This window comes from Magallana gigas, chromosome 5 (assembly GCF_963853765.1).
Source record: "Magallana gigas chromosome 5, xbMagGiga1.1, whole genome shotgun sequence".
In the NCBI taxonomy this organism is placed as follows: domain Eukaryota; kingdom Metazoa; phylum Mollusca; class Bivalvia; order Ostreida; family Ostreidae; genus Magallana; species Magallana gigas.
In genome coordinates this window covers 18,529,951-18,550,551 of record NC_088857.1, presented here as the reverse complement: position 1 = coordinate 18,550,551, position 20,601 = coordinate 18,529,951, and the positions used below count along the sequence as shown (strand labels likewise).

Here is a 20,601-nt window from a genome sequence, read left to right as displayed (position 1 = left end):
TAAATAATTTGTAAAAAATTACAATACGTCATATTGTTTAATTTTGGTTTTACGTTCTCCCAGTAAATTGAAACTTTGACATTGTTCATTGTAAATTTTCTGGGTGGGTGTAAATATAAAATTTACAGTATGTCCTATTGAGATTTTTTTGTTTGCACCCACTCAGTTTGTTAAAACTGTAACTATCTGAATTTTGTATTCACACCCATCCAGCCAATAACAGTTTACAAAATGATGATATGCTAACATGTACTCTTTCATGAACATGCTGTAGTAACTATATCTTGAAAGCCGATACTTTTTTAGTGTTTTATTTGTTCCTTTAGGATAACCTCTAATGTAATTAATTCTTTTAAAATCATTTTATAATATATTATAGTGAGCTTAACCTTACAATCTCGAAGGGATAAACATAGACTAATTATATTCTACAAGATTATAAATGGTTTAGCACCACAAGATATGTTAGATTGAATTCAATCATAATTTCTAACTGAACATGCATATAATCTTAGGTCTAATGAGCTTTTTTACTATCTACCACTATTTACGTATTACAATAACTTTGCTCCGTCTACATGTAAATTATGGAATAATCTTCATGCAAAAAAGAAAATTTCATCAACTTTATCTTTCTTTAAGTCAAAACTTAAAAAACAAAATATACCTAGAGCTTACTAACATTTCAGTTAAGGCAATAGGGAATATTTTTTTAATGTCAATTACGGAATAAAGCTAGTAAAGCTTATTTATTTAAGGATTTTTTTAATGTAGGTTGCTGTGATTGGAGGGTCAATCATTTACTCCAACGCTGCTGTATGATCTTAATTCTACAACATATTTTTATTCAAAAAATATAATTTACCAATTTATTGACGAAAACAATTACTGTTAGTAAATTTATGTTAATTTTTTGTGATCAAAGCAATTTAGAAACTATTAAAGCAAAACTATTTTATTGTCATCCTGTACAAAAATTAGGTTGCTAGCTAGCTACAGATTCCATGAAGCAGAAGTGTTTATGTCAAGAAAAATTAGCGATTTGATGATATTTAGTTACATTAGCTCTGATCCCTGTCATGGTCCTGGTTGCTTCAATTTGTACATGTTTAAGCAATTCGAATTTTTCCTTGATACAGCTGCTCCACAAAACATCACCATATTCCAATCTAGGTCTGATAAATGCCGAATTTTAACAAGTGTTTATCTATCATTCGTATGCTTGAGTAATCTTAATAAATTTAACTGTTTACATGCCTTTTCATGTATACCATTAATATAATTAGATCAACCATCATCCGACTGTATATTTAGGTGCAAACCTACTTTTTTTTCAATTGATAACATTTTTGCTATAGAGGGTATATGTTTTAAATTTTGAGAAAATATATTACGTCAGTTGCCTGTGTTTCTAATTTATAGTTGAATAATGGGAAAACTCAAAATAATAGAAATAAATTGCATTTTTAAAAAAGAACTATGACTGCATATGCAGAAATTTGGATGGTGCTTCAATAAAGTTAATCTGACGAGTTTATGAAAAATTATTGTTAAGTCATAAAAAAAAATTAAAAACGTGTAAATATGTATATGCTGTGTATATATGTATAATACAGTATACATGTGTATATAAAAAGGGATAAAAATATGACAACCATTCAATTATTATTTTGTCAGGTAAATTGTCTGACTTCTTCAAATTAAGCATATTAGGTATCTGACATTATATCCTTTTGTCTTTATATCCTTTTTGTCTTTATCCTTTACCCCCCTCCCCCCCCCCCCCCCCCCCCTCAAAAAAAAGTATAGAAGTTATATATTTTCAATTATAAGAAAAATATACAACGTCAGGTGCCTGTCGAATAGAGCTCTGTTAAATTGCCTGAAAAGTGACGATAACGGGCAATACATTTATTAGATATGTTTATCAGAGATTATGACAAGTTTAAACTTTAAATTCTATCACACAAGGGAATGAAAACACATTCTATGTCAAAAAGTATTCTAGCCCTACTCGCCTGTTCCATTCTGAAGCAAACGGTCATCTTCTTAGCTTTATTTACATAGCTTGAAATAATAAATGGATATCATATTTTCAGTCTCAAAATTAAATGATTAATCGGGCATATCAACCTAAAAGAAATTAGCCACGTCCGCATATGTATCGGACAGTATGAACATTTTTAAACTGAAACTTTCAAATATGTGCATGATTGTACATTTAAACCATGTAGAGCACGTAAGTTCTAGTTCAGACCAAAACTCTGAGGTTGGGGTCAATTCTCAACAGGATCAATTTTCAACGTTTCGAGATCATCAGAGTTTAGAAAAATCTTTCTCATACCGTTGAAAAATGACCCCGGGTATAAATTTCACGATTTTGGTCTCAATTTTCAACGTTGAAAAATAACCCCCCGGGTCAATATTCAACGTTGAAAAATGACCCCCGGGTCAATTTTCAACCCGGGTCAATATTCTTCGTTACACCGGTACAATACACAAGCGGGAATTATCTCTCTTTGCAAGTTAAAGACGTTGAGTATGGAATAAAAATAATAATACATGTCTATAGTTACTATTACTTAGATTTCTGAGTTACGACTCATCTTAAATTTTGATTATTTAGCACGTAATAATCATTATATATTAGGGAATTCTTTTTCTAAAAGCAGGTTTTTTCCTACCTATACCATTTTGCTCGATAATTTGATATTGTTTTAAAATATGGGTGGGGGGGGGCAGTTTGTTTAGATATCGTTTAAATATTTTTAAAGATGAATAAAATTGAGTTCATGTCTATTGCCCCCCCCCCCCCCCCCCCCCCTACAAACGAAAACCTCAAAAACCCGGATTGGGTTGCTCAAAACATTGGTTTGTAACTTTAAATCCCTTATCCAGTTGTTAGATTTTGACCAAAAGTAAAAAAAAAAATAACCACTGGTTAAATTGCTTAACCAGTGGTTAACTTTTGCTAAAGTTAACCATTCTGCAGAGCTCAACATAAAAAATTAATGAATGGGACATATTTTTTAATCTGAATTGTAATATATATTACTTTTATGATTGCATATCTAAATACAGTGGGACTTCAGATATCCAGACGCCAGATATTCAGACGCCTCAGTTTACGTACTATTTTATTTGGGATCTATAATCTATAAGCATCGCGTCGGTTGACAATGGTTTTCGAGGGGTGTCAATTTCAACTGTTAGCCTCCCAAATAGGCACTATTTATATACTGTAACATACTATTACTTCCAAAATCGAAATTATTTTAAGTAAGTTGATAAGGATGGAGTGTTACAGACAAGAATCAGTGCTATATGTAACATAGAATTGCTCAGCGACAGGAGTAAGGGTTGTAGAAAACTATCTTAACTACTTTTTGTGATCCGATTTGTTTGTTTTCATTGAATAATACTAGTTGTACATGTAATACAAATTTATTTCTACCATTTCCCCTCAATCTGGGAATCTGGTCTCCAATTACTCATGGCATGATGGTCTAGTACAATATATTTTTTTTTTAGCTTTTTAAAGGGAACACTTGCCCTTTGACCATGCAGCTTTTTAAAAGCTAGAGGTAAGTTCAAGTGTAAAGTGTATATTTCCTTATTTGTTAGTAAATAAGCATTCTATGAAAACAATGTAAGGTTCTGGCGAGTTCAGTAGATAATTAAATTGATTTACTAGTACCTTCCGCTCCATGAACCTACACATGATGACTTGTGTGCAATTTAAGCTACCCCCGGGGTCTTCATAAGGATTGTTTTGTACATTTCATGAAATTCTTCTGATTTCTTTTACACTGAATTGATAATTAGCAATGGCTTAATGCAAATTAAAAAAAAGCGGATCCGCTCCCTTTTACCCACATCCATTGGAAGCTAACAATTACATCTTTTACCCACATCCATTGGAAGCTAACAATTACATCGATAGTAATTTAATTCACATTCATAGAGAAAAAAGTGCCAATTTGAAAACAAATATTCAGTCAAATACAATGTCTATAATTATCAAAACGAAATCCACTTTTCTCATGATTTTCTGTATTTGAGCACAAAACATTTAATCCATTACATGTACTTTCTATATAGTTGTTTAGATGGATATAAAGTCTCTAACTTGTTTATTGATGCATGTAAATTTGTCTGTCCAAAGGGTTATCAGTTTATTTTTCAGCCATAATTGACAGATGGACAAAGTAAATGCATTATGGGATACCAACCACTGGTTAAACAATAGTAACCCAGTGGTTAGATAGTCACTTCGAGCCACACAACTTCGACCACTGGTGATTGAACCAGTGGGTTCTGACTTTGACCAATGGTAAAATTAACCAGTGGTTAAAGTTAACTACAGTTTTGAGCAAACACGTGTTCGAATTAGTATATGTATGCTATGTATCCCTATTATACATTGACAAAGTTATATTTGTGAGAACATTAAATTCTTCTTTCGTCTAAAAGCGCTACAGATCACAGTCATGTTTAAATCTAATCTACTATGATGGGCAAATACTAGTAATCGTTGTGTACCACTGTGTTCACATGGGGAAAAATTTATTATATGAAAATTGCATGTAATTTAACGAACGTGTTTGACGTACTTAATGTGAACATATCACGGTGTTGTTTGAAGTTGTGTTCATATAATTTTGGGCATGCATTCAACATTCAGGGAAGAACCGCTTGAAAAGGACCTGGTATTAACACAAACGTCCTAAGTACATACACAATGCGCGGATCCAGAAAAGTTATATTTTTCCGGGGGGGGGGGGGGGGCTTGAGATTTCCAGTAGGGTCGGAGGAATGTTTTGGGGAATTTTATAATGTAAATGTAAAGAAATTTGAATTTGCAAGGGTTGGGGATCCGGATCCCCCTTTTCCTCCTCAAGATCCGCGCATGTACACGTTCTGATGGATGCCATGTTCCCACATTCCCTGTCAATTAATTGCCTGGCTATATATCTCATTTGTAATTTGTCATTGCACAGTACAGATAAAAAAATATTAATAGAAGCTTTTGACACAAGGATTGCCTTGTTATTCTATTTTCTTAGTGAGGGTGTATAAGTGAGATTGCTCACAATATCTGTATTTTACTACAGTTTACGCGAGAAGGCTCTACACTTAACAATGCATGTTGAATCTAAAGCTACAAGTGCATTTTAATTAATTGTACAGTCGCTTGTTACATAGTTGTAGTTATTTGAATTTCCTTTTCCGACCAGTCCTTGAAATTTTGTCACAAGGGTATGTAAAACAGAAAGCCCAGAGTTCCTACTTGCCTGCTAGGATCAGCCTCGGGCATTTTGATGTACTCTTGGGATCAGCCCCGGGCACTTTGTTGTACCCCGGGCATTTTGATCAGTCTCGGGCATGTTGTTGTACTCTTGGAATCAGCTCCGGGCATTTTGTTGTACTTCTGGGGTCAGCCCCATACACTTTCTTGTACTTCTTTGATCAGCTCCGTGCTCTATGAAGTATTTCTGGAAAAAGCCTCGGGTATTTTTGTAGTCCTGGGACCAGTCTCGGGTACTTTGTTGCGCTCCTGGAATCAGTCCTATAAAGGATCATCCCGGAGTACTAGTATTTCTTCTGCCATTAGATGTTTTGTAGTAGTATTTTTAGAAGTCAAGCTTAATTGTTGGCTGTAAAAGTTTATGTTTGTAGAAATGAGTCGCCACCTAGATGCGATTTTCATAAAAGACATGATTTACCAAATATGAGAGAACGACTACAGAACGATGAGAGATAGAAGAACTGCTTCTCAAAACATGAACACTATACAACAATTTCAAATGATTACCAATACATGTAGCAAAATATTTGTAAGCACTTGTTTCAATCAATGCTGTCCAACGTTAAGATGCTTAACAATGTATATCGATACCGGAAATTATGCACGAGGATTGATATAAAAATATGGATTGTATACAATTATGTTTGTGTATATATAGTTTGCCTAATTGTTAATTATGATGGTTAAATATAGACTCTGGCCTATTGACTGACGCTTCACTAATTGCTGTAGGTTTAATTACAGGAGGCTTTTAAATCTCAAATAATACTATATATAAGCATGGGAAATTTTATACTTGCTAAAAAATCTACTTAGTATTAATCAAAGGAAATAATTAAAATATGATAATAAAAAATAGAATGCTATATCCCAATAAAAGACCCAAAGCGGGAAGTTTGTCCCACTGTGTTATTTATCAGGATCGGGAAACGTTCTAGTTTTTAGTGTTTATCCTCGAGCTGTGTCTGCATAGAACTCTCTGTAAATGGGAGGTGCTCTTTACCAAACTATATCTGTAGATATTAACGTATGACCGTATCATTAGTTTATTTGTTGTTGTTGTTGTTGTTGTTGTTTTTCACTTTTATGGCAATGGCAACGTCATTACCAATCTGAGGAAGCACAGGTAAAACATCTGTTAAACTGTTACAGGTAAGTACAGTCAGATTCCATTGAAATAAATGAATATTAATGAGAAGTGTGTCTACATCACACATACTTACTATGACACGTTTTATACTCATAGGTTGCAAAAGCAAACTGTTCCCTAGGCATCTAAGCTCTGGCACGATAAGAACCCTCTGAATTTAGTAAGTGGCCCAATGAGTGGGTGAGTGGTCCATTTTACGAACGCCTACTTTTTTCAACATTCCAACACTTAACCTTGCGTTTAGAATGGATGTAGGCAATAAATTTATCGTTAAAGCTGCATTTACTTTGGAGTTTGACTTAAGACGTGTATTTTTCTTAATTGTACCAATCAGTCTTGAAGTCTTGATATATGATAGAACCATTTTAACAAGACCTTGGACTTTCAGTAGGGCGTGGCTACATATATCTATTTCTTGCGTCAAAACAAGTTTAAAATGACGCGATTTCAAGCGAAATATGCACCGATTGCATAGTCTTAGCCCAGAAGCCAGACAAATCTTGTTGATTTCAAAGAGCCACGGCTGAGTGGCCAGGAATGAAATAGACAGGCTTACGTCACAGTGCTGTTTGACACAGCTACCTAAAGTCCAAGCTCTTGTTAAAATGGTTCTAATGTAAGGAGAATTGTTGTCTGTAATCAATTATTAGTGAATATTTTAATTGCGAATATTAAGATTCATTGTTTTAATTCCTTAACTTTAGCTATAACAATTTTGCACAGTGCCTTTAGAAATTTTGATGAACTGTTAACATTTTATTTCGTTACAGGTTATATATATTTTGCGTCTTTTGTTTTTTAGTAATGTCTACGGAGAAAGCCGTGATCGAAATTCAAAAGTCTCAGAGTTTGGGTGAGGAAGAGTTTTGCTCTTATATCTTAATTCTACGTCTCATCATAAGACTAATTAAAATATCTATTATTTATTGTTAAATGTATACTTTGAGGTAGAGGAGTTCTTTTAACTCTAATTACGTATAATGCAATGGGAAGTGAATAGTGCACTACACATTGTAGTGCAAGATCTCAGTGATATGATGAAAAAAGGGATTAATATCAATTTTAACACTTACAAATAGAAATTGCATTTTATTAGACAAATTTTAATCTTTCATTTAATATTGGTATAAAAATGTTTTTGTACTGGCACAAATCAATATCAACAGCGTTTTTAAGCGTTTTTAAATTACAAAAATTCAGATATTTAGGAAATGTCAGCAAATTTTGACAGTCAATATGCAATATTGTTTGCAATAAAATTGCATTAGAACCATTATAACAGGAACTTGGACTTTGGGTAGTTGTGTCAAACAGCAATGTGACGTATGCCTGTCTATTTCATTGCTGCCCACTCAGTGAAAGGTCATTGAAATCAACACGATTTGTCTGGCTTTTGAGCTAAGACTACGCATTCGGTGCATATTTCACTTGAATCCAGCGTCATTTTTAACATGTTTTGACGCAAGAAATGATAGCTACGTCCTACGGAAAGTCCAAGGCCTTGTTAAAATGGTTCTAAATAAGTATTCACGATACCTGCACCTAGAATGCCAGGTTTGAAAGTGTCCTTCGTTTGCTCATTTCAACTTTGTATCCTTTGGTTTGATTCGTTTTATTAACGACAGTTAAAAAGAATCTAAAAAACAAAACCCAATGGTTCTTATAGCATATTTACTTTTTAGTGGAATTGTTTCTGATTTTCCAGAATTGAAATCAATTTTAATAAAAAATTAAATTAATTTCTGACGGTCAGTTACATGTAGCTTATGAGGGACTGACTTTTTGTTTCCGACGATGATGCACAGCAAGAACGGAATATTGTGTCTTCGATTTATTGTACATTGTATTCTTTTTTTTTAATTGGCAGGTCTTGGTTTTGTTGTTCTATGCGCCGGAATATTCCTGATAGTATTCAACATTCTGTGTGTTTTCATTTTCTACCGGAAGTGGAAGAAAAGGTAAATGCTTAACCTGCACGCATACCAGAGAACAGTAACTAAATTATATATATTTAAAAAAAAAACCAATGTCAGCAATGCTACATCTACCCTAGCATAGTGTAGTTGACCAGAGAAGGGAATTTGTGTGAATTTTGCGTTCATATGCACATTTTTATCCCATAAAACTCCGATAAAATATAGAAACCACAAAAATCATAAAAGCAATTTTTATCAAGTTTCAATTCCAATATCGTTCACAAATTTCGGTGAACTTCGCAAAATTTTATGAAACCTGAAACTGGCACTCAGATACGTGTGAAGGAATTAAAAAAAGGGAAATGTAAAACGCCCACGGTACATTGAAAAATATCATCCATATTTTGAAACGTTTATTGTCAAATAAACTATAGGTGAAGGTTTGTTAAAAAACCTCTTTTTGTCGTATTCCGTCAGTTTTTTAACCAACGGATGTGTTTCAGAAACTGCTATAAATGTCACATTATTTTACACAAACTTATTAATTTTTCTTGTACTAATGATAATAAACTGTAACCCCTACATAAAAAACACACTGTATAATTAGTAAGGTGGTATATTTATTCATATAATTTTCATAATTAACGTCAGGTGCCCGTGTGTAGTGTGTGAGTTTGTGACTTCATATAATGTGTGGAAGCCACTTAGGGGTAGTACATGTATTTGTGCTTATAAAAAAAATAATCATTTGCCATTACAAGTAATTATATTAAACAAGTATATATACATATATAGGAGCATATTGGCATTGTTATATGAGGGCATAGTTTTATATGATCGTATCTCTCGACTTTCAAGCGCAAAACCAACGTATTGGTGCCGCGCACATGGGTTTTAGAAGGAAACATAAACAAATTCCTCCAGGAAATCAAATAAATTCTGTGAGTTAGGAAATTGCAAGAAATATAATTATCATTGTATGTTCTTAAATCTTACTAAATTTCCTGGGAAATAATTTTTTTTATAATCATGAGGATGTGAATTTAAAAGCCAAGGCTAAAGTTCTTAACATTGTTTAAAATAAAAAGTCGATATATAGTGTATATATATATATATATATATATATATATACTGATCAGCCCCTTAGAGAGAGGGTAGAGAGGGAGCGAGGGAGACTTCCGGGGCGTGAAAACTGGGGCGCTGGAGCCCTTAAATGAAGTGAATTTTGTGGTGCTACAAAACTGAAAACGACAAATTTTCAAGAAAAAAATCATAAAGTATACCATAACAAAGGATATCTGAAATTGACGCTAGATTTTACGTTACTGATTATTAAAATAGAAAATATCTTATAGGGAAATCCGCGTGAATATAAGTACTATGGGAAAAAACCATATAGTTGTATATTTAATCTTTAAGAGCTTGCAGTTGCTCCATATCCTATCAAATCACCATGAATCACTGTAAATTGAATACAAATTTTCTGTGAAAAATAATTGAAAATACGGGAGTCCCTCTTTTTCACATTTTAATTTGACTAAATAATAGACCGACAAAATTTTTTTCTAAAAATTATAAAAACAATGTATATGGTAAGGAAATAAATTTATTAAAAATATATACTCTAGGAGATGTCGCATTTAAACACCATATTTTGTCGCCGCGAAAACTCTGACCAAGGTTTAAGGTATACTGTGTAGCACATACTAGTAATACACGCAAAATCATATTAAACACAAAACAGTATCCTGTTGTCTTTTATTAAATTTCAATCTAAAGTTGAAAATGATTACATGACAAATTAAACTTTAGATTGAAAATTAATAAAAGACACTATTAAGCGCTGTCAAGGAAAATTATATTGAAATAAATATCAGTATGATATCAAGAGTCAATATTCTTAGGACGTGTTATAAATTATAAGTCACCAATCGTGCTTGTACAAACAGTAGATGCCCATCGTGTGGATGACATCTTCATGACGACAGCTTCAAATTATTTAGAATGTTTTAACCCTTTCACGCGTTGAAACCAAAGTGGCTTGGTGTGGTATTTCGTTACAGGATAATATCTCATGCAGAAAATTGGTATTTGGACGTTTAAGCTCTGAAACCCTCAGCAAAAATTGACTGATGACGTCACATCATCGGCGGGGGGGGGGGGTTGAATGACAAATCAACACACGGAAGTTTTGACTTGACGCACTAATACAAAACTATAAATCTAGCTAATATCGACACGCGAAAACAGACGTCAACATCTGGTGACGATATTATTTTTAAGGCGCAAATTAAGGGTCAGTTCTCCTTTGGTTAAAAATGTACTTAAAACGCGTAAGTCAGGATATTATTTTGCCACCGTAAAAAAACCCCGAAAAAGATCAGGTTTATTAAGTCAATTCGTCGATCGTGACTTCATGAACACTGCTCTTTTTCTTTAAATACTAGTACATACTATGAACTTTACATTCAATTAAATTAAGGCGATTTAATTATGAGAGTATTTTTTATTGCAATTCTTCCTTATGATTATATCAATAAGGTGTGTGTGTGTAGTGTATATATATATATATATATATATATATATATATATATATATATATATATATATATATATATATATATATATATATATATATATACTTCGATCGCCCACACTTAAGATTTATATATTTTTATCAACTATTGTCATCATAAAAATATTGCTTGATAAGCAACATCATCAAATTCCTTCTATTATAACATACAATAACGCAGAGAAGGTATAAACAATTCGAACAAAATGAATAACAAAATAATCTTGTGTCCATTAAAATATCAAATATCTAAGATGATTACCGTATTTTTATTGTATTGTATTGTATTGAATTGTTTATTTCACAGAAATTAATAAGCTTGTGTATATACATGTACAAAATACATGTAAATTACACACACACACACACACACACAAACACACACACATACACGCACAAAACAAAACAAAACAGCGCTCTTGATATTAATACTAGTATAAAATATGTTTTTATCCATAATTGATTTCCGTATACTTTACTTTACGTATGACCATCACCTCCATCTTTCGATACATAATACAATGTATATAAACAAAACAAGACATGGTATATGTTGCTCTTTGCCACCAGCGTGACTTTAATTGTTACATAACATTGTAACACATTGCGTAAAATTATATAAAATTATGTTACGTAATACTACAATTGAATTTTAATTGAATTATGTCACAATTCTGCATTTGATCTTAATATGATGTTACTATAATTTATTTCCGAATATTGACTAATAATAATATACAAATATGAATTTTATTAATTGGCTGCATTGAGAAACTGAAATCGAAAATTGGTTACGTGATATCGTCAAACAAATTCCTTGTGGTCTGAAAACGCTCTGTCCATCTACAATAAAATACATGCATAAAAAAAGAAAAGAAGGAAAAAAAATGAAAAATAAATAAAATAATATAAAATATTTAACACGGGAAAGGTGGAGGGGAGGTAGTGGATTTTTAAAGAAATGGTCCGAAGGAACAGAATTAGTATTTAAAGGTGTTACCCATGCGGCGTCCTGAAAGAAAGTGAATAAGCGTACGCGGCAGTTGCGTTTTCCTCAAGGAACTCGCAAGATAACCGTACGATTTGACCCGCACGAATAAGACCTCTCATATGTCCCTTGTGCTATACGTAGGTCGCTTTTGCTCACTCCATCAACATATAAATTGAACGCACGGTGAACACACAGTAAACGTACGACACTTATCGCTCGTAACGCGTGTTCCCACCCCCCCCCCCCCCCCCCAAAAAAAAAACAAAACAAAACAAAACAAAAAAAAACTAGGATGTATAAAAATAAAAATTCAAAAAAGAATTACGAACAAAATCCATATAAAGTTATAGTAAAGAGCACTGATAGTATTACCATTCACCAAAATACCACCAAATAAAAGAGTTTTTAAGGTCATTTCAAAACCGAAGAATGGCTCCTGTCTTGCATAGTTACAGATTTTGTTAACAATGCTATAAAATGTGTAAAAAGTAGCACACAATGCGGTAAAAGCTAGTTGCTAAGGTACCCAAAATGTATAAACGTTGGGAAAATGATTTTAAGCCACTTGTATATGCATCAAAGGTTTACTTTGAAATTTAGTATTACATCAACGTCAATTTTTAAATAATAGAAAAGGTAACCATAAAACATTTCATTTTTTTTTTTGGCCAAATACTTAAGATTCACCATTAAGAATGCGAACACTATGTGATTTAGTAAATTATTTTTTTCAGCACTTATAAAGAACTCGGGATAAAATTACTTTCCCCATGATCTTTCCAAAGGATAATGTATAATCGGCCTACAACTAATATGCTTGTCGTCTAGTAATATCTCTAAAATAAAAATAATTTTTTTAAAAAAACTTCATTTATTACTTTTTTTTTTTATTGTAGACTGGTCAAATGTCGCTCTGAATATCAATGTAAAGGACGATCGGAATATCTCAGCAAACACAAACCTCAGAAAGCCACCACAACCTTTAAGAGATGGAAGTCACGTATTGGGTCACGATTTGGAGTTCGTTTGAAGAAAAATTACTCAATGAACAACAGAAATACCTATGAAAAAGGACCCGTTTTAATTAATGCCCAAAACGTACACGTACATCATGGGGACAAGATGGAAGAGGTCAATTCACCGAAGCGTGTCCGTCACACCGCGATCAAGCGTAACATTGGTCCTGGAAATGATATCTCATCCAACAGGACAGATTTTATAAAACCGGAAATTTCTGATATTTCCGATGTGTACAGTGTAGTGAGAAAAGACTATTTGTTGCGCACAGGATCTCCGAAGGATTCAGTGACCGAAAATGGTGTTCAGACGAGAGAAAATGTCGGACGGGTGAGGGTAGGTACGAACACTGACCAGGAGGGTAAGGAAATGGACAAACCAGAAGAAGACTGCAAATTGTCAGATACTTCGAAAAACTCAAATCAGAAGCTAGATTCAGGGCAGGGACCTGATACTTCCCGTGATATACAAACTTTGAGTACTTTGTTTGAGATTCATTCTGAACACGTGATTAAAACACTATCCAGACTGAAAAGTTTGGAGAGAAAGGGAAACTGACAGAAACAGTTTTGTCTGTTGGAGGTCATAAAATCTTAACTCATTGTTTCAGAACAAACGTTAACTTTCCTACGATGTCTGACATGATTATATCAAGTGAAGAAGAACTGAAACACTTCTTAGATTCATAAAAAAAGTATGTTGCCTGACAAAGATTGATAGAACAAGACCCCACACCGTTGAGTTTTAATCTTGTTGTGTCAATAAACATCTATATATTTTACAACTAAGTTCCTAAGTAATACCATGACAATACGTAAAAAAATATGTAGAAACTGAAAAGCAACCGGAAACTAGTATTGGTAAAATAATATTTTTATGTTTTGACAAAGCTCACGAGGAAAACCGAGTAAATTGTAAAAATGGCGGAAATTAATGTTCTACGAATTCATTAAAACTTCCCCTTTTTTACCATCACAACCAAAGTTGCTCTCTTTGGCTGTACTATTACGCATAACACACTATTTATTCTTCTACACGCTACATGCACGGATCTAGAGGGTGGGTTAGGGGGGTCCGGACCCCCCCCCCTCTTGCAAAATTCAAATTTCTTTAAATTACATTATAAAAATAAAAAAAATATGCCTAGTACCCCCCCCCCCCCCCGCCAAACTGAAATAACCGTTGGACCCCCCTCCCTTGGAAAATTTTTCTGGACCCGCGCATGCGCTATTAATATTTTCACTGGTTTGGTCACATATTGTACAGAGTAACTACCAGTAACAAAGATCCTCAACTATTTGTTATTGGACAGAAAGACAGAAAAGTAGATGTTTCTGGCCTTTTCACATCCTCCATATTTTGTATACTAACACCCTCGATATTTTTAACATATTTTAAACTTTATTTAACACCTGCTTTGTCTCAAATGATGTCTTTTCCGCGATCATGTGAATGTTTATCACAACGTGTTGCTCCATGAATTTTAACAGACAGGCGTTGATACATGATTTTATTTTTATCACACCTCATTATCACTTGGCAGCTCATGTATGGACACGAACCCCTTACAACCTTTTTTCAAATTTTTGTCTTAAAAATTTCTCAGAAACGATAGGATTCTCTGCAACCTCATTCGTATTTCAATAGATATTGTGAATTGTTGGTACACGTATATATTTCGGAGATTGGCATTCCGTGCATATAATAAAATTGTATTTTTCATATTGGCAATAACCTGTTTTCTGAAACTTATCCAAAAATTTAAGACAATATGAATCAAAGTATTGATGAGGTTGACAGGGAACCCTATCATTTCCAAAAATAACTCGGCAAAAATTATGAAAAAGAAAAGGGTGGGGTGAAACAAATATGACGTTTTATATGTGTTTTTAATAAGCTTTTTTTAAGTGACTGGATTTATTACACAAAAAAACTTGTTGAAATGATAATTCATATTTTTGAGATTAAGGATAGTTATTATCTTTTCATGTAAAATACATGTAATTATATCAATTCGTACAGTATATCTTCATTTGAAACATCAGCTGCATCATGAAAATTTTATCATCAGAAACAAGCAATAAAGGACAAACAGTAATGTTCTGATCATTACCAGCAGAGCAGTAACAAACCACTGTATGATTTTTATTTCATCATTTTCCGATTACCAGACTGCCAGTAGACTCTACCAATCTGTAATAGAAAATGTACTGAATAAGTCTGAGTTCAAGTTCTAAGAAGTCTAAACAGCATCTAGTTATGCTCTTGCCTTTGTCAAAACCTTTTTATAATATGAATTCTGAAGGTGTCTAGATGTGAAACAAAGTTAAGAGGAGGGGTTTATCATATTTCTGATCTCATTGCTAAAGGAGAATGTCCAACGAATGCTATTATATTCGAATAATACAATTAGTGTAAAGTCTAGACGATATCATCATTGTGTAATAATCGGATTTAGGTATATAGTGTTTGTAAACAAGTATCGTATTAGTATTCATGTATTGTAAATTAAATATAAGCCTGCTCTCTCATTTTAATTCTTACTTTGTGTAACAAACCAAAACGATAACAAAATTTTTAAAAAAAATTTAAAAAACGTTTAAAAGGTTTGCATCTCAACAAAGATAAAATACTTGCGCAGCTGTATGCGAAAACATAAGTGAATTGGATACTATAGACACTGTGCATTAGCGTACTGCACTTACGATAATTCACAAATAAAGCTCATTCGATGATCGCATTTTTCGTCATTCCAAAGAAATCTTTCATCCTTAAAGAGTTCCAAGCAGTCCTCGTTTCCATGGTAATCATCTGGAAATCCAGGGGCCCAGTGGGAGTAGGTAAAGCTGTGTCCGGAAGTTATCCATATCCACTTCCCTTCCTCAACAGCGTCAGTACCACCGATCCAAAACCCGTGAGAATCTTATAACAAAATGGACCTGTGGTCGTGTACTTAAAATAAAAGCTGCGTACAGGTATATAATCATGAAATTAAGCTGATCATAAAGGGTGTATACCTCTATTTTCATGTGTGTGAATTCTAGCCTGGCTTTGTAGGAACGTCCCCTCCTCTTGTGTCTCTATTTCCGCCAGATTGGAATGCAGCAGACGACAGAAAAACTACAAAAACAGTAGAAATATATCAAAGTTATTACACGTATCGAGGTATAATTCAATTTAATGAACGAAATTCGGCATATTATAATATGAATTACCATAAAAAGACTTTATTGTAGTTTTTTCTTCAGAAACGTAATAATATGTGAAAAACGAGGCTCGATGGTCGAGAATATTTGATAAAATGTTCTACTGGGGAATTGGTGGTAAGATGAATTCATATTACAAATGATGAGGGTTTCAATAAATGATAATTTTACTGAACGAAAGTTTATTTTACTCTTCCAAAATGTTAGTATTATTCTTCGAATTTTATGGGGTGGTAATTAAAGCCGGACACATTATCAAATCCAGTAAAGTCCGAAGGGTTTTATAAAAGATTTGATCGTGCACCGCGGCCGAATGTAATGATCAAAGTCAGTAAAGTCAAAGAATGATTCCTTTTCACTTTTTTATCATGCAAATCCCCGCTGTATTCTAACGGTGAGCGTCATTTGACACCGATCTATTTCCATATTCAAATGATTCATTTAAGATTTAAAAATTCTAAATGAAGTCAATCGTTAGTTTTTGCAGTAAAACAAGAAAAACCAACGGAAGTCGCCGTATCATTTTTTTGATTTACCAACTGATTAATTTAGTGACTGTTAAATTGCTGCCGAGACATAATAAAAAAAAAAGACTACTAGTAGTGTTTCAACATAAAAATACCATTCGCACTTTTTGATTTATAGTTATAATAGATGCAAGCTACTCAATTTATTCAATTGCAACTAACATCTGTATAACCAAAACAGTTTTTATTTTAAGGAAAAGTGAATGTTTTTCCACAGCCCACGTTTTACCAGTGAAACATGAGAGACAATATCACAGAGAGTAAAAATAAAAAAAGGTTCTTAAAAGTAAGAAGGGTAAATACTGTCCTGACCTCTGATTCTGTCCAGTCGTTAGCGACATGGGTGACGAACAGGTAGCATGATGAATCTCGCCTCGTCCACCCGTGGGGGCACTCGGACTGGGGCGTCACCGCTGAAAAATACAAGTACATACAGAATCTTAGGACGCAAAGACGCGCTGAAACGCGTACGAAGGATACCTCTTTATCGGACCATTGTCTTGTTAAAATGGGATCATTAAAATTTTTGCCTAGCGTGATACAGTTATTGAGACTTTCATTTATTTTTAACCCATGGAATAATAAAAAACAAAACTTTTTAAAAATGTTAATTTTTAACATGCAAGGTAACCAAGTTCCAAACTCTCTCCTATAATTCTTTGAAGACATGTTCCGCGTTATTCCCCACACACATACAAGTAATAATAATTAAAATAGAAAATAAAAAAAACATTTTTTTACATATCCAATCCTTTACTTCTAGATCTTAAACATAGTGTGCTCTTTAATACGTTCGTATATATAATCTCGATTACCATTTATAAATACCATTCTTATAGCATTTTCAATTCTATTTTAGCGTTCAAATTCAAAATAGAGAGTCTTTCGTTATTGAATTGTTTAATTGTATTGAAATAAAGAAATTTTATTTCATATTATTTTCATCTGATATCTAATATTTCAACAAATCAGTTGGGATTAATACAAAACTATGATGAAATTATGGATTTCATGCGTTTACTTGCGACAGCTTTACGTACACTTGTATTACGCAAACCCCATTTAAGTTAGATTTAACAAGAAAATTAGACCTTTAAAAGTACAATAGTACCTTACCAAAGAAATTGTCAGGTTTATTAAGGTCTTTTTACATACAAAACTATTTGGAATACCTTTTAAAAAATATATAATTCACTCTAATACAAAGACTTCATTCTCTATTTAGGGTCGTAAAATCAATTAAGGCGATGGAGGAAGGGGGCGATTTCTAAAACAGATATCTTGATAGATTTTTTCTAAAGGAATGAAAGCAGTTGTGATAGATACACAAATTTATTAATCAAAAAATGTTTTGATTATTTTAAAAAAGAAGTTTCAGAAGTTTACTAACTAATGAGTTAGACCATAAAGGACAAATGGGATGAAAATGGGTCAAATGGGATTGAAATGGGTCAAATGAATCCATCAGGTGACCTAGAAAATTCATTTTGTGAACGGGTGTTTGTAGTCGTATTGTCTTTGATTTAATAGGGGTTTTTTTTCTCGCAAAATTTAAAAGTCTTAAAAAACAGAAGAAACGCACAAATTCTTTTCACTCTTAAAAAAGAATATAAGGTCAATTCTGGATTTGTTTTCCCTCTGAAAGATTTCAAAGTGTTTCATTGCTGGTTAGTATTCTTCGGGGAAATGTTTCCGTCTCAACCTTTCCTTTATATTACTATTTTACGCGTAAACATGTATGGGCTTGAAATATACTTAAATCTCTGAGGCGACACAAAAGTGCATTACATTGAAACTGCCTGTCATGCGAAAAAAATTCAAGTATTTTCCTTCATTCATTCTTTCTCCATTCAATTTTGTGTTTCATCTTCGCCAACAAAACGAGTCGCTCTCATTTTACCAAGAAAGTTTGAGTTGTTTTAAAACATATTGAACATTTTCCTTATTTTTTTATTTTTTACTTAATGAAATCAAGTTGCTGTACCCAGTGTCAAAAGTTATATTGACATCCGTTATTATATGCATGATCTACTTTGGAATTATGAGTTCACGGTAAATTAATTTTCGTGAATTTCGTTGTGTGTCCTCCATTGCCAAGAAATACATGTAATCTCATGAATTGCTTTCGATATGGTTTAATTAAATATATTGTTTTCATTCCGTAATTTTTCGCTGCGTTGTGTTTTTATAATATAAATGACGATTGGACGAAATTGAAAGAATCGATGGAATTTTCATTTGAGAAATGAACAGCATAATAAAAAGTTCACCGGGATATGAACTTGGTTGGTCATGTGATCAAATAGTGCTTCTCAGAAGATTAATCACGTACCAACATGTAAATATTTGAAATTGAGCTGGAGCCTACATAAAACCGACAGACAGTTAATTAACCTTTCGTTAGACTCTTTGTACTAACAAGTTCATATCCCGGCGAACTTTTTAACTAGCAGGTTTTTTTTTTAAATGGCATCATCTAATTACTTACTTTTTGAGTGTCTTTCTAAAGACGCAGAATAAAATTACAAAACTGATAAAAACATGGATTGAAGTCATGATGCAACAGACACTATCACGTGACTCAGTAAGACCACTTACGTTATATTATGCATGAAATAGAATCGCAAGCTAGTCGACTATTGGTATGTAATCTAAATATTCTGTAACAACTATAAAAAAAAAAAAACCCATCCAATATGGTGATTTTAATTCAATCCAAAACATTACCTGAGCATGTAAAGCAGCTAAAATCGAGACTCTTCAAGACTGACATTCCCCAACTGATATCATTTTTATTTCTGGGTTTTATATGCTTTGTGGATTTACGTACATGTACATTATATATATGAAATATTCAGCGGAGTATTAATTTACGTTGGCGCAAAATATTTTGCAATACACTTTTACATGATTTCCTACAAAGTCTACCTTTTCAGAATTCCAATGTTTTAACAAAAGTAAGAGACGAGATCGCTTGCTTCCATAAGCGTCTTTTGAAAAGCTAACATAGGCATTTTTAAAACAATAAGCAAGAATTCTGGTAAAAAAAAATTCAATTCCTTGGTTAACTTGCACAATACTTTTCATATTTTCTTCCGATTTAACGCAAGTAGGCTCGACAGGTCTAGACATTTATAATCTTTCATTTTATAGCAACCAAAAATTATTCCTTGCGATGCAATAAAACATAGTTTTAGAGTCTAGAAAGAAATATAAAAAAAAAAATAAAAGCAATTTATATTTCGTTTATTTATTATAAAATCCAGTTTTTATTACGATAAGCTGTAGCTAGCTTCTGGTGTAATGAAAGACCGGTTTTCACTCTGATATTGAAATACTATTTGTATATTCTGAAACATAACATATCTGATATGTGACTGACGCCGAAAGCCAAGAGCTAAATATAATTTAAAAATGTACTCATTGTAAAATTAATATACGTGTTGTCGATTTTTACACGCGGTCGCTTATACTCGGTATAAAAATCGCACAAATTGTGATAATAAAAGTGCAACATTTTCCTAACTTGACTGGTTTTTTTCATCAGTTTCATTTTTTTTTGGTCATTAAGGTTTTTTCTCCCTAACCTTCTCAACCGGCAATTCGTATCTCTTCTCTTTTGTTTTTGATTTATGATGAGATAATATGCTATTTACCTTATCATAGTTATAACAGAACCTAATATTAGCTTTATAACTTCCTCACTTTAAACCATTTTTGTGAGATTGGTCGCAAAATTAAAAGAAACTCACCTTGAAAAAGAGAGACTGCAAAGAGAATAAATATCATACTTATGACTTTATACGAAACCACAGTTATAAAATCATGATCTATGCAATAGCGATGTATACCATCATTTCAACCCTGTTTTATCTCTTCTTAAAAGTAGGTCAGAACCGCGTATCTACGTA

At 32.8% G+C, this 20,601-nt stretch overlaps 2 protein-coding genes across 4 annotated transcripts; one reads left to right on the top strand and one right to left on the bottom strand.

The window, feature by feature from the left end:
* The first annotated feature begins 6,217 nt into the window (after positions 1 to 6,217).
* On the top strand, positions 6,218 to 14,039 carry LOC105347947 (uncharacterized). Of its 3 annotated transcripts, none has more exons than XM_066085328.1 (5): positions 6,218 to 6,460; positions 6,555 to 6,618; positions 7,261 to 7,311; positions 8,326 to 8,416; positions 12,837 to 14,039. In XM_066085328.1, exons 3-5 carry the CDS (start codon positions 7,263 to 7,265, stop codon positions 13,513 to 13,515), a joined length of 819 nt encoding a protein of 272 aa, XP_065941400.1. In that variant the 5' UTR covers positions 6,218 to 6,460; positions 6,555 to 6,618; positions 7,261 to 7,262; the 3' UTR covers positions 13,516 to 14,039. The 3 variants fall into 3 exon arrangements, with proteins under 3 accessions (XP_065941400.1, XP_065941399.1, XP_011455509.3); XM_066085327.1 differs by having other exon boundaries at positions 6,555 to 6,638; XM_011457207.4 differs by lacking the exon at positions 6,555 to 6,618.
* Positions 14,040 to 15,057: 1,018 nt separating this feature from the next.
* On the bottom strand, positions 15,058 to 20,564 carry LOC105347985 (perlucin). Its single transcript, XM_020075162.3, has 5 exons — positions 20,443 to 20,564; positions 17,003 to 17,103; positions 15,975 to 16,077; positions 15,663 to 15,879; positions 15,058 to 15,150 (listed from the first exon to the last, which is right to left on the bottom strand). Exons 1-5 carry the CDS (start codon positions 20,477 to 20,479, stop codon positions 15,111 to 15,113), a joined length of 498 nt encoding a protein of 165 aa, XP_019930721.3. The 5' UTR covers positions 20,480 to 20,564; the 3' UTR covers positions 15,058 to 15,110.
* Positions 20,565 to 20,601: the final 37 nt, after the last annotated feature.

Excerpts from the sequence above, each read along its gene's own strand:
- LOC105347947 (XM_011457207.4), top strand. The coding sequence starts at position 7,263 with ATGTCTACGGAGAAAGCCGTGATCGAAATTCAAAAGTCTCAGAGTTTG. Across the intron at positions 7,312-8,325 it reads TCAAAAGTCTCAGAGTTTGG|GTCTTGGTTTTGTTGTTCTA; the intron begins GTGAGGAAGAGT and ends TTTAATTGGCAG. Across the intron at positions 8,417-12,836 it reads TACCGGAAGTGGAAGAAAAG|ACTGGTCAAATGTCGCTCTG; the intron begins GTAAATGCTTAA and ends TTTTTATTGTAG.
- LOC105347985 (XM_020075162.3), bottom strand. The coding sequence starts at position 20,479 with ATGATATTTATTCTCTTTGCAGTCTCTCTTTTTCAAG. Across the intron at positions 15,880-15,974 it reads TCACACACATGAAAATAGAG|ATTCTCACGGGTTTTGGATC; the intron begins GTATACACCCTT and ends TTTTGTTATAAG. Across the intron at positions 15,151-15,662 it reads AGCTTTATTTGTGAATTATC|ATTGGTAGAGTCTACTGGCA; the intron begins GTAAGTGCAGTA and ends TTTCTATTACAG.